The sequence below is a fragment of the Heloderma suspectum genome, chromosome 2 (genome assembly GCF_057233095.1).
Source record: "Heloderma suspectum isolate Gila_16-S chromosome 2, 16-S_ref, whole genome shotgun sequence".
Classification (NCBI taxonomy): domain Eukaryota; kingdom Metazoa; phylum Chordata; class Lepidosauria; order Squamata; family Helodermatidae; genus Heloderma; species Heloderma suspectum.
In genome coordinates, this window is record NC_139459.1 from 307,165,610 (window position 1) to 307,180,172 (window position 14,563).

Genomic DNA, 14,563 nt, shown 5'->3' on the forward strand with positions numbered 1-14,563 from the left:
AAAAGTAGACCAAATATCCAACAAGCATCCATTTGAAGGTAGTGTCTATATGCTACCCATTCAAATATTGAAAGCGTTGTAAGGGTAAGTAATCGACTGCATTATAGGAAGTAAGTGTTTATCCTTCCAATGTTGTAATATCAGTCTTTTAGCTGTCAAAAGGATGTGGAGAATCCATTTATGCTGACCATTGGTTAATTTCCATGAAACAGGTAAATAATTTAAAAGAGTGTGTACATCTGTGAATATTAAAGTCTGTTCCAGTACAAAATTTATCTGTTTAATAACCTCGCCAAAACATATGTTTAAAAGAAGCATTAGTTGTATTTCACCACCACCAATTAGCCAAATTAGGCAATTCCTTGTTAAAGAGATACTGTGGTACCCAATAGACATGAAACAAACATTTTTGCTGAATAAGAAGCAGGCTAAGATCCACAGATGCAACAGGTAGATGCCAAAGCAGCAAAGTCACTAGTTAGGCATTTTGTGGTGGTGCCCACAGCAGTCTCTCAAATTCTCAAATGTGCCCACAGGTCCAAAAAGTTTGGGGACCCCTGTACTAGACCAATTTACATCACAGAAAAACTCGTATATTTATTGATATCTAAATTATATCTTGTTTTCATAAAATGGAGAAATGATGGCCAATTGCTAGAGGAACTTTCTACTTCTGTCTACCATCTTGGAAACATATCTATTTGGTTGTTTTTGTCGCCTCAGCTACTTTTCAAATCTTAGTTAGCCACCCTCTAAGAGTGAAACTGAGATATCTCTCCATCTCTGAACTATTAAAATTTAGCTGCTATTAGAAGTTATTTGAAGGGGCATGTCTTACTTCAGAGGGTGAAATGAAGAGCTGCAAGGTATTTGCTTCCCTGAGCAATGGTAGCAAAGTGGAAGTGGGAAAGTACTTCAAGGGAGCATGCTGGGATTTGATATTATCATTACCAGTTTTGAGCCATGGTTTCTGTACACCAGCGTGATTTAGTGGTCTCTTGCTAGAGTGTGGGACTTGCATCAGGGAGGCCTGGGTTGAAATACCTGCTCAGCTATTAAGCTCCATGAGTGGTCATTGCCAAGTCAAAGTGTCTAGCCTACCTTGCAAGTTTGTTGTTTGGATAGAACAGGATCACTCAATATATGCCTCCCTTTTCTCCTTGGATGCACAGGGCAGAATACAAAACAGGATTTAATAAAGAATAAATGTCACCCAGTAGTGACTATCAGCATAATCCCCTTGTGGAATGCAAGTGCCAGGTATGTTGAATTCTTCTACATCTGTGCTCTTGTCAGTCACCAGAACTACTGCCCCAAAGTGCCCTAGAATATCTGTGAGGCCCCTTCTGTGATTTGATTATCTCTTTGCAGCATCAGCAGTCTGGTGCTAATTCTCAAATGTAGAAGAAAACATCTGAGAAGTCATCAGGAGACCTATGACCATGGCTCACTGGTTTGCATTCAGAAGGTCTCAGGTTCAGTCCCTGGCATCTCCAGATAGGGCTTGAAAAATTCCTGCCTGAAACCCTGGAAAGCCGCTGCCAGGCAATGTCAACAGTACTGGGCTAGATGGACCAAGGGTCTGACTCAGTATAAGGCAGCTTCCTATGTTCCTGTTTCCTCAGATGGGGCATTGCTGTGTTCTTAGTTTGGTAGTCTTAGCAGACAGCTAGAAACACAGAATGCTGTACTGAGAAACAAAGAAGAAAAAGTGGGGCTGTTGGTGGGTTACTACGTGCAAATAGCTTTGCACATGCTCCATGTATGTGTGGATCTTCTGCCACCTTTGCTGGTCCAACGATATCCCTAGTCTGCTGTGCAAATTATGGAGCCAGGATGTGATTCTTGTAGTTTGCAGGGATCGTATGCACCAAATTTGAGCACCTGATATCCCCTTTCCCCAAACCTTTACAGACACGTTCCAAAATGACTATCAGATGGACGTTCAGTGAAGGAAAACCTGAGTGAAAGGGGGATGATGATAATGATGATGATGACGATGACTTGAAAGCATACAAGATTATTATGATTATCATTATGATTATTATGACTATTATTATATCCATTTCTTAGCTACCTTCCAAGACCACTGTCTTCTCAAGACAGCTTACAGCATGAAACAATGCAAATATATTAATACATTCAAATTAAATATGAACAATTTTAAATGAAACCAAATACAATAAAATATAATTTCAAAATGAATGTCCATAAGCAGTGACTACCATAAAAACCCATATGGTCTTACCTCAGCAATAATTCCCACACAGCCAGCAATGACCGCAGCCTTTGCTTGAGCCCCACTCATTCCTCCAAGGCCAGATGTGACAAAGACTTTCCCAGACAGGTCCTCCACTCCCAAGTAGCGACGCCCTGCATTGAGCACTGTTAGCTAAAGCACATTGCAGAAGAGGGTGGTTACTGTAGATGGTACTCCCATCTCTTTCACTTTCTCTCTCTCCCAATCTCTCCCAATCTCTCTCTCCCAATCTCTCTCTCTCTCTCTCTCACACACACACACACACACACACACACACACGGGATGTTGGAGAATTTCGCCACGGATTCCAGGGAGGCCGAATGCCAGTGCAACAAATGCCAGCGCAATGATATGCGGAACGAAGCCACCCGCCCCACCCCACCCCCACGAAATGGGCTGGGAACGGAGCCTACCTTTGTCGGCCATTCCGGTGTTCCTCGAATGGCCCTGATAGGCTATGTAAGTATTTACGTAGTCTATCACAGCTAACGCAGGGACGCCATTTGCGTCCCTGCAGAGGCCGTGATAGGCTACATAAATATATACATAGCCTATTACGGCAAAAGACAGGGGCGCAAATGGCAGTGGCTACAGTGGCTGCCATTTGCGTTCCTGCCTATTGCCGTGATAGGCTACGTATACATTTACGTAGCCTATCATGGCAGAAGACAGGGACGCAAATGGTGGCAGCTACGGCGGCCGCCATTTACGTCCCTGCGCAGCCCAGCGGCCGGATGTCCAGCTGCAGGCGGCCCAGGCCAGTGGCTCTGTGGAGTTGCCACGGAGCAGAGCCAGCCAGGGAGAATTTCGGGGGGAGGAACAGAGCGCCTCCCCCCCCCCCGCGAATGACACCAGACGAAACGGTGAGTCAATTTCGTACATCCCTAACACACACACACACACACAGCATAATTTACCAGTGACAATACTGCTGTCACATCTACATTTGTTTATTGTTCAAAATCTATAATTTCATATCCAACAATGTCTGAATTTTTTGGAGTAACCATGTAAGGCTTGAAGCAAAATTAAGGAGAACTCAACATCTTCTGCCCAATTACTCAGGTTCAATTACTCTCCGGGTATGTAAAAGAAAGTGACCTGTGCAGGGTTCTACACGGCCAACACCACATTGAGCCACTGGCCCCTAGGGGCCAAAATGAAAATAAACATTACTTTAAATCCATCTCCCTTTAAAAAGAAATTGCTCTAACTGCAGGGGGCTTGATCTGGATTAGAACCTTTGCATGGGAGGGAGGGGGGCTTTTAAGAGCTGGATCATGGCTCTGCACCTAATCTAGAGTAAAAAAAAATACAAAAGGATGTAGCTGCTAGATATGGATTTAAAGTAATGGCTGCTTTGGCCCTGACAATACAGCATTAGCACACCAAGAGTAGTATCCAATGTTAGTCCTATGTATAGTAGACCCTTGGAAATGAATGAGACTTAAGTTAGTCACAACTAACTTAAGTCCCATTCATTTCAATGGGTCTACTCTTTGTAGGACTAACCTTGGATACTAACTCAAGAATCTATGACCCTGATCATGCTGTGCTGGCTTGCTAATGCTGCCCATGTTGGTGCCAGGTACTCAGTTCAAACAAGATGCTATTCATGTAGAGCCCCACATGGAAATCTCCTCACCCCACCCACTTTTTTTTGCTTTTTTGCATATCTGGAATCACTTTTAAAACTGGGACTCAGCGAGAATGCAGGTGTGCAGCTTCTACTGCACTCACACATTTCTGGATCAGGAAGGGTACGTTTATCCTGGATAACGAAAATCATCTCAAGCCTGAGATTTGTGGGCACTCGGTTCTTTTCTGAAAACAAGCACTGCCCTATTCACTTTCAGCAATGTTGTGAAAGAGCCAGATGTTATTCTGTCTTTGAGGCTAAACAGACCTGGACAGGTGAATGCTACCGAGCCCCATATATACTACTCCTTTGAGCTGCTTGGGGAGAAGTCAGGATACAAATGTCTCAATGAAGCAAAACGTATTTCAGGGAGGGACCCAATTATTGATCCGAGCGTTCTGTCCCTGCTCCCTCCAAAGGTGGCAATTCTGCTGCATCTACGCATTGGTAGCGACTGAAAGATCTCATCGCACCTGATGCAGAGATATGGCAGAGTCACCTGTTTTAGAATCGAGTCATTAGATCCTGTCTTTACCAAAGCACTGGGTCAGATCCGCAGTTTTAATAGCTAAGAGATATTACATTTCTATTTTTGGTGAGAAGTGCATCGATAATCCCTTTTTCACAATTGATATGTTCTGCCAGATAGTGCAGTACTTACCACAGTTCCGTGGACTATTCCCTGTGGTCCAATGTAGCAGTAGCTCCCTGCTGTCATCTGTCCATACCTGTCAAAAGCAGTGTGTAAGCAGCACAGTTCTCGCAGTCAACTCTGGATGATATTATGTGGAACACCCCGCTTCCGCAAAAAATGTGCCACTCCATTGGTTTGTTAGCCTAGTGCAGCCTTCCCCAACTTGGTGCCTGCTTGATTTATTGGACTACGACTCCCATCATCCCCATTGGCCAGGCTAGCTGAGGATTATGGGGATTGTAATTCAAGACATCTGGAAGGCGCCAAGTTGGTGAAAGCTGGCCTAGTGATGCAATATCCCCCAATTAACTGTACCCTTTGACACAGTTCTGCACTTCTCTCCTTCTCTCCACATGGCTTCTTACAGTGCAAACCCATACATGTCTACTCAAAGGTCAGTCACATCGAATTAATAGGGCTTGCTCCCAAGGAAGTGGGTATAGGGTTGCAGCCTTAGAGAGCAATCCTATGGGCCCTAGACAGCATCTGGGGGGGGTAGGATATTTTGGATTTCCGGATCCAAGGTCAGAGACAGTGCTCCAACCTCAGATCTGGGAATCCGTGCTCTGTCCCCCTCCCTGCCAGTGCAGAAAGAACCATGCTGGCTGCCTCTCCAAGGTTAGGAATTCAACCTTGGAGATGGGGTAAAGGGGGCATTCCAGTGGGCGGGGAGGGGAAGAGATTGGAGAGGTCAGCTTACGAGCTATCCTGAGTGTCAAGATTCCCTTAGCCCCCACTTCACTTCAGTGCCCAAACATACACAGACAAGCAGCTTCAGTCTACAGTTTTTAATCCATTACTTTACAGGGTCATACAGATGCAAATTCTCAGAGAAAGTCTCCTTCTACAAAGGAATGCCTTCAGGGGATCCAAATGGAATTTACGAGACTTGCCCACCATTTGAAGAGGGAGGCGGTCTCACTAGCCTAACTTGATGGGGGAAGGTCCTTCTCTTCTCTTGAGGCCTCTAAGTGCAGCTTCTCACGCAAGGCCAATCGGGTAGACTGTCTAAGTTCCAACCCTGCCTTCTCTCTCTTTGCTCTGCACCTGGCATCTATTAGGTAGGGATGGACGAAAGTCACTTACCTGTCCTCGAAGCTTGTTCGCGGTGGGGGGGAGGCGCATCGCTGCTCCCCCCGTGAAGTTCAGGCCGGGGGGGAGGCTTCCCGCCTCGCCCAGCCGAAATTCAGGCCGGGGGGGAGGCTTCCCGCCTCGCCCGGCCGAAATTCAGGCCGGGGAGGAGGCGCCTCACCTCGCCCGGCCGCGAACTAAAAAGTTTTTTTTTAAAAAAAAAACGCCCCCGTGATAGGCTATGTGACGATTAACGTAGCCTATCACGGCTAGATCTGCAAAGTCAGCCGTGATAGGCTACGTTAATCGTCACGTAGCCTATCACGGGTGACTTTAAAAAAAAAGAAAAAAACGCGTACGCTAATGGCGGCCCCCATAGGGAGCCGCCATTCGCGTTCCTTATTTGGTCGCTGTAGTCTACGTAAATCTTTATGTAGACTACAGCGACCAAATAAGGAACGGGAATGGCAGCTCCCTATGGGGGCCACCACTATCTGTACGCGCTTTTTTTTTTTTTAAAGTCACCCGTGATAGGCTACGTGACGATTAACGTAGCCTATCACGGCTGACTTTGCAAATCTAGCCGTGATAGGCTACGTTAATCGTCATGTAGCCTATCACGGGGGCGTTTGTTTTTTTTTTCTTTGATTGGAATGGCGGCGGCGGCAGCCGGTCGAAAGACCGGCTGCCGCTCCCGCCCCGGGTGAACACCCGCCAAACCGCCGGCCGGACCCGCCGCCGGGAGGGACATTCGCCAAAGGTAAGTCCCGTCCCGGGGGGGGTGCGGGGGCAGGGGGAGTGTGGAGAATTTCTCCCCGAAACTTGTTCGGGGGGCCGAACACGTTGGCGCTCGGCCCCCCAAAGTTTCGGGGATAAATTCTCCACCAACCCTACTATTAGGTCAACCTCCTTTTCGCTGCCTCTCGGGGGGTGGGGCGAGGAGGGACCCTCAAGCTCAGCCATCTGTATGTTTGTAACCTGAGAAACAGGCCTACTCATATCTGGACTAGCCCGGGAAAACACATCCCCCATGTCTGATGGTTATCCTTCAGAATCTGAACTGCTATCCCAATCCCTGCACTCAGAAACACCCCTGACACTGAGGCCTCTCCAGCCTCCTTCCCTCCCCCTCCAAAGTGCCCCAGCTTGACAGGCAAAAAAGCCCGTCTAGCAAAAATGCAGAGCAGGAGGACAGGGAGGTAACAATTGCCCCCGCCGCTCCTTCCATTCCCCACTGGATGCTTGTAAGCTTCCAAGTTCGGAGGATTGTGAGCATTGAGGGCGGAAGTCATACGGCTGCACCCTCGGTCTATATTTCTATGCAAATATAGAAATTCAGTGTTTCACGTAGACCAGCCCCTCCCTTCAAGTCAACTTGGGCGATGGATAACTTACATTGTAACCCCCATTGCAAACATTCGCTCATATTCATCTCTGGAGGAATAGTTGGGAATTACCTAAACAAAAACACACAAAAAGGAAAATAGAAATGGTGGGGCAGGGAGGAGGGAAAGAAAGAAAGAAAGAGAGAGAGAGAGAGAGAGAGAGAGAGAGAGAGAAAGAAAGAGGGAGGGAGGGAGGGCAGGAGGGAGGTCTTGGAATAATGCCATGTTGGAATAGATACCCCATCAGTCCAGCTAAATCCAATCAACCTTACTCATGTTTGCAGTGTGAAAGAACCCATGGAAAGAGCAAATTATCCACTTCCAATTGCAGCTAATAAATATGGCCCTGTTATAATTCTGACACTCTTAAAAATACTCAGGAATGCCTGGACACTTCTCTCCATCTCTCTTTTCTCCTAGGCACAGGGAAAGAATAACAGAAAGACAACATGGATGTCATTGGCTCAAAAACGGGGTCCCATGACACGGGTGCAATTAGGACTTGGGTGGTTGGACTGGACGGTCTCGTAGGCCCCTCCCAACCCTGCCATTCTCTGATGCTATTCTGTTCTGTGTTTTGACTAACCTGCCCAGTCTTTTCAGTGCTGAAGGGCAGCAGCAGGGCAGCAGGAGGCGGCTAACCCTGCATGAGTGGGCTTCCTACAGGCATCTGGCTGGCCACTGAGTGAAACAGATCAACCTCTGGTCTGAATTAGGGATGCACGAATTTGTCAGTTTCAGTTTCTCTCCTTTTCTCATCTTCCCAGTCTTACATTCAGTTTGTCTCAAACTTTGAGAACTTCTCCAGTCTTACGTTTGGATCATCCCAAACTTTGAGGATTTTTTTTAAGTTTGCAGGAAAATTTATACGCATTTTTGTGCACATTTCTCTTATTGCATGCATCTTGTATGCATTTTTACCTAACATACAACTTTTTTGCGAGACTTTTCCTAATGCAATGTATTTTTGAGCATTATTTCCCCTACTATATTTTTTTTTTTTAATTGTCGGGGAATTCCATTGCAAAATTCAGAGAAGTGCAACTTTTGAAGGATAACTAAGTTTTGGTTCACGTAGCTGTTCAAAAATGTGAAATTAGGTAAGTTCAATGAATTCTTGCCTCGTCCCTAGGTATGATGCTGCTGGGCTCTTTTTATATTATTATTATTATTATTATTATTATTATTATTATTACTATGCCTAAAGCTGGCTGATGCCGAGTTCAATATGTTAGCATGTACATGACTGGCTCAGCTTGTGGAAGCATAGCTTGAAGTCCAGATGTGTATTGAAAACAGGTGCAAACTAAAACAAGGGTTCTGCAGCCACATTAGAGCATAGGGTCAGCATAGTGTCTCCTATACTGGAACAAGGAGCACCATGCAGAGATTTGTGGAGTTGGGGAAATGCAGGAAAGAAGGAGAGAGAGGGGCAGAGCCATCAACAGCCCTAAGACAGCATCCTAAGGGCTTCCCAACCAACAAAAGGGTGTCATAAGGGAGAAAGGGAAAGGTTTTCAGAGGTAGGGTTGGGTTGTCAGATTTGTACAGTGACAGAATTTCAGATATTGAAAAGACTTTAAATATTGGTATTGCGTATTGAAAGGTTGTCCAGTGGGTGGCTGAGTGCTGACAGGATCTGAGCCAAAATGGGGCCACTGAGAAACAAGAGGGAGGGATGAGCACAGTGAACTCCAAGGTAAACAGAAGTATAACACATTTTTTAAAAAGAGAATGGAGTACCACCATCACGCGGGAAAAAACACCCAGCCCAATGAGGACTGAGCATGTTCAGTGGCCTCCAGGACCCATTGAATGTTGAGTGTGCATTCAAAAAGAAAAATGGAAAAACAGGGGGTGGAAGGGGGTGAATTGTCCTTACTGCTTATATTTTATTGATTTACTATTACATCATCATTATTATTACATTTCTATCCTGCCTTTTTCCTCTTGCAAGGAACCCAAGATGGCTTACATGATCCTCCTCCTCTCCATTTTATTCTCACAACAACCTTGTGAGGCAGGTTAGGCTGAGAGTCAGCGACTGGCCCAGCACTCTAACCACTACACCACAAAGGCTTTTAAGAGAGAGACTGGATGAGATGGCAGTAGACCAAAATACCTTTGAGGAAGGCATGGCTGGCTGGCTGGCTAGCTGAAACCATGAATAGGAGTCCTGTTAGCGGGTGAGGATACATAGGGTTGTATCCAATGGGTTGTCTCCAATGTTAGTCTAACTTAAGTCCCATTCATTTCAATGAGTTGACTCTCAGTAGGACTAGCATGGGATAGAACTCTTGACAACATTTTGTTGCAGGCCCCACTTGTTATATATCCTGTGTGCCTCTCAGCACAGGAGTGTTTGTGGAAACTGGCTGTGCTCAAGCCATGCATCCCGTCCTTGCAAGCCCTGAATCCTCGGTGCTCGGCTTGTAATGGCCACCCACCCACTTGCCCCGAAAATGAGGGGCGCTGCAGGCTGACAAGGAAAAGTTCAGCCTACTCAGGGGAAAGGAGGACCTTGGTACAGAAAATCCCATACCACATTGTAGACGCTTGGGAAGGGGATAGCTACTGCTGCTCCCTGCATGTTTAGTGTTAAATCACTGGAAAGGAAGTATTGGAAGACCTTCACCAACCCACACAAGATAAGTGAGGTAAGGCACAGTGTAAAGCGCAGGAAGCATTGTGGATATAATGAATGAACAGCAAAGAGGGAGCAAAACAGCAGTAGCTTTTACCATGCCGTTGGTGATAACTAATCGAGGAGCATTGCGATGGCTAGGGAAGAGTCCCAAAGGATGTCCACTGTACATGACTAATGTCTGATCTTCAGTCATCTCAGATAAATAGTGCATCACCAGCCAGAACTGGAAGAGAAAAGAATGGAAGAGAAACAGACTTGGTTTCCTTCTTATATCAATGAGCATTCTACAAGCTTTTAAGGGGCAGACTAGACAGGACAGTGGAAGACCAAAAGTGGGTCACTACCAATTTTCCTATAAAATAGCAATTTAAAAGGGACAATTTAAAATGTAGCATTGGCAAGTGGGAAGGGGATGATGAATATCCCCTCCCCAATGCTTTTGCCCTGAAACTGTTTCACACCAGCCATTTTTTACTCATGGTGAAGCTGTGAAACTGGAAGAAACTACCACTGGGGAGAAAACTACTTAAGGAGAAGTGGTTTTGGAGGAAACATGAGGGCTGGGTAAAAGTTTAGCAATGCCTTCCATCCACCCATGCTGCATTTTCAATGGCCTCTCCCCCTGAATTTGGGACAACCATATTCTAACACACAGGTAATTCTAGTGTAACATCCAGCACTACACCTAAATTTCTGTTTTTAAAGCAATACTGTAGGCAACATGAATGTAATTTTATACAAAACATCATTGTTAACCTTGTTGCTTTTAAATAAAGTAGTTTAAAAGGATGCACCTTAGCAGGGAATGTATAAATTATAGAAAGTCTAAATTAGCAGATGCCCCTTCTGCGCTGTGTGGCCATCCCTGCGCCACTGAAACTCAAGAAACACCATTGCACTAAGACCTCCAAGTACCGCCTCACCATTTCCAAGCACCCTCCCCACTCTTTGTCTGGCAATCCATAACTCCTGTCTCCATCTTCTCTTGCTCTATTACCTTTATTAGGAACAGTCTGCCTGCCTAGTGGTAGGGGGGATGGAACTCCAATCAATACTTTTCTTTCTGCAAACATCTGTGGTACAATAAAACCTGAATGTTTCAAACTTAACCTTCATATATGTTAATTTCCCCACTTTGAGGACAATGCATAATCTCCCATGTGCGTGCCACATCTCTGCAAAAGATCTCAATATTTCTGCGTCCATCAAGTACACATGTGTAGATGTGCATAAACATGTGAAGGAGGACATGCAGTAACAAGGTCCTGCCTAAATATAAATGCCTTTGCCTGCTGGTGGGAGGCCATCCATAAAAGGAGCTGGATGGAATTCCTATGGCAAGGCTTTTCAGAGCCTTGGAGCAGCCACCAAAGAGGCCCTCTCTCAAGTTCATGCCAAGCATATTTCAGGTGTTGATGGTGGGACAGAAAAAAGGGGCCTCTCCTAAAGATCTTAAATGCAGGCAGGCTCATATGGGAGAATGTGGTTTTCCAGATAACCTGGTTTCAAGTCATGTAGGGTTCTGTAGATCATAACTAGCCCTTTGAATTGTGCCTGGAAACAGACCAATATGTGAAGCTGTTGTAACATGGGCATCACATGCTTCCTCTAACCATCCCTGATCAATAGTCTGGTTCAGCATTCTGAACCAGATGAAGTTTCAAAACACTCTTCAAAGGTAGTCCCAGTTAGAGCCTGTTACACTAGTCCACATTAATGTATCAATGTCTAATTTGGCCCAGAGACCCAGGTTCAAATCCCCACACCACCACGAAGCTCACTGGGTAATCCTGGACCACAGTCACTGGGCATCTCTACACCAGCCTAAAATCCTGCATTTAAAATGGGGTTTTTTGCTTCCGTTTTAAATGCAGGATCACAACAACTCCCCTTTTCACCTGCTTCCCTTCCCCCTATCTCCTTTCCCCCTCCTTCTCCCCATATCTGAGTCTTCCATTATCTTTCATTGATCTCATTCCTCTTCTTGCAGCTTTTCCTCTTTTCACAGAGGGAACTCAAGCGGAATACAATGGGGTAATTTGATAGCTCATTATCTGCGATCTATTTAAAAACAGAACAAAGGGCATTTAGTGCAGGAGACACTTTGGAGGTTCACAGCATCATGCAAAGAGCCCGCAAACTTCCGTGAAGGAGCAACCTCAATTGCAGGATAAAAGCTCTGTGTGAAGAAAGCCACTATCTCACAGCCTAACCTACCTCATAGGCCTGTTGTGAAGATAAAATGGGAGTCAGGAGATAATCTTGTACACTGCCCTGGGCACCTTAGGCTACACTATTAACAGAAATGTTTTAAAATAATGTATGTTGATTTCAGACACATCAAGCATTGAGGGTTATTAATGAAGAAAATAGATGAACGCATGTAAAGAAAGTCCCACCCCAACTTCTTCAATTAAAAAATAGCCCAAGCAGTGGAGGCTGGTGTCTGACCTATTTTGGGGATAGAGTTCAGTTCCTTAGATAGCTCCTTTAGAGTTCTGGCTGGTTCTGACTGAAACCCAGAATGGATTCACAGCCCCACCGAAATCAGAGCCACCAGCCTCCATTGGACCCAAGGCCCTCTTTCTCTAAGACTGGCAGAAAAATTTGTATCCCAAGATAAATACAGATTGATGCTCTTCAGTAACTCACTTAGAAAAAAGGAAGAGACAACGTTGATAACACACACCAGAAATAACATTCTGAGACATAGTTTTGCTACAACCAAACATCTTTTTCTACAGTCGCTTTTTCATGACACCAGACACTGAGAACAAACTGTCCTTATCACAGCTAAAGAAAATCATTCATCCAATTGCTATTCTTAAGTAACCAGTGACAAAGACGTATTGTTTGCTCCGCTGTGAAACTCTTGTTCGATAACACAGTCATATCTAAGTTGGACAAGGCTGCTGGAGCAAAAGAAGAGATAGCAAGTTTCCAAATGTTGTGTTGTCTGTATTTCACTCTGCAGCCCAGTACACATGCCCTGAAGAACGTTAGGCACACTAGGTACAAAAGCATGTTCTGCATATATCTTTAAGAAGCACAGTGACTATTTCAAGGAAGAAAACTGAGAGGGCTCCACTGTGCATGGGAACCCGGGAGTCCTAATTCCAGACGGGGTAGGGAATTATTGTGTTTATTTAATGATGAGCCAAGTGCACCCTGCACCTGCTCAGAGGCACACCCATCTGCTTTATTATTTAAATTTGTTTTAAAATATTTAGAACAGAACCCTGGTAAGTCCTAGCTAATAGTAGAACTGTGGGGAATTAGAATCTTAAAATCAGAAAATTGGAAGAGGCCTTATAGGCCATTAATGCAACACCTTGCTTGCTGCAGGTAATCTAGCTTCTTGAAGATCTCCATTGGTTCCATTGTAGAACATCTCTCACCATCAAGACACTTCTTCTAGCGTTCAGCTGGATTCTACACTCCTGTAACTTAAGCCAATTTGACCTAGTCCAATTCTCTGGGGCAGCAGAGAACAAGTCTTTGCTTTCTTCTAAGTGACAGTCCTTCATGAGTGCTATCATGTCTGCCCTCAGTCTTCTGTTCTCCAGAATCCATCTTAGAAGCAAGTTTTCAAATTGGCGGCATCTAATTCCTAGTGCATCCCACACACACCATCATGGAAATGAATTGCCAGGGATCTGAATCCCTTCCTTCTTGGACAAGACCATTTGCTGCACAATTGAGACTATGACTGGGTTCGCATGACATGACAGCCCATCGGGGGTAACAAGCCATGGTGGGTTGTTGTGTTGTCCAAACGCAGACTCCTTCCTGGAGGGTGGCTTATTTTTCATGAACAAACCACACACACCCCTTTTGCAGCTCCCTTCAAAGCAGTTACTGATGCGGTCACTGTGAATGGGAGCCACAAAAAAAGTGGGGGGCCCTAGATCACCCTTTTCTGGAGTAGCTGGTTCCGGGGGAAGTGTGGAATGAAAGCAGGACACTGACACATAAAACCCAGAGGATCACCATGCTAAGTGGCCAGTCTTGTCCCCACCCCCTTTTTGGTGCACTTGCTTTTCTGACCTGTCACTGTCAACGGCATGCAAATTAGCCCATATACAATTTCATCTTGTAGATTTCCTTGTATGTTTCCTAGCGCACCTTGTTCCGTTTGACAGCGGAAACTGACAAAGGCACTGACAAGGCAAGGCCACACATATCAGATCGCTGTAAGAGCACGCTTGCACAACTGCGAAAGATCGACAAAATAATAATACATAATCAAAATTACGAACACATTTGCACAAATTCCTGGGGCCAAAAAATAAATTCAAAAAATATTACGGCCCCATTTGCACAAATTTCAGGAGCCGGGGTTGTTTTAAGCTAGGGAATGAAAAGGGGTCACAATTGGAGTGGGGATGGGGACAGGATGGGATGGGCAAACAAGACAGGTTCTGCCACACAGGACACTGGGATACCAGCTGGAGGACCAAGGGGAAAAGAGTGGGGAAACAACCCATAGTGAGCCCAATCGTCTGTCAGGCGCACTGTGGGTTGTTCTGAAAATAACCCACACTGAGTAGCTTATTTGCAGGGTGGATTGTCGTGTTGTGCGAACCCTCCAAAAGAGACATAGCCCCCCATTGATCAGGACCAGGGTTCTCAAAAGTGTGAGGGAGACAGGCTGCCTGAAGGACCTTGATTTTTGTCTCTCCTCTTATTAGAACCTTCTTTGGCTGCTCTTTACAGGAGCCCATACTGTATCAGCTAAGAACATCTCTCACTGTATCCCAGTCTGCCAAATAAATCAGCAGGATGGAAGTGCTGCTTACTCATCATGAGTTGATCGCTGGCAGGGAGGACTCCAACCTCCCCCTTAAAAGGCCAGGCTGGAGCCTTT

At 45.4% G+C, this 14,563-nt stretch overlaps 1 protein-coding gene across 2 annotated transcripts in view; it reads right to left on the reverse strand.

The window, feature by feature from the left end:
* The window catches only part of UROC1 (urocanate hydratase 1), an 85,780-nt gene that overhangs the window by 43,207 nt on the left and 28,010 nt on the right, over positions 1–14,563 (reverse strand). For both annotated transcript variants that reach the window (XM_084840205.1, XM_084840204.1), the window contains 4 exons: positions 9,791–9,919; positions 7,060–7,121; positions 4,561–4,627; positions 2,249–2,392 (listed from right to left, as the gene is read on the reverse strand). In XM_084840205.1, the coding sequence (XP_084696331.1) occupies positions 2,249–2,392; positions 4,561–4,627; positions 7,060–7,121; positions 9,791–9,919 (402 nt within the window). The remainder of the gene's footprint in view (positions 1–2,248; positions 2,393–4,560; positions 4,628–7,059; positions 7,122–9,790; positions 9,920–14,563) is intronic.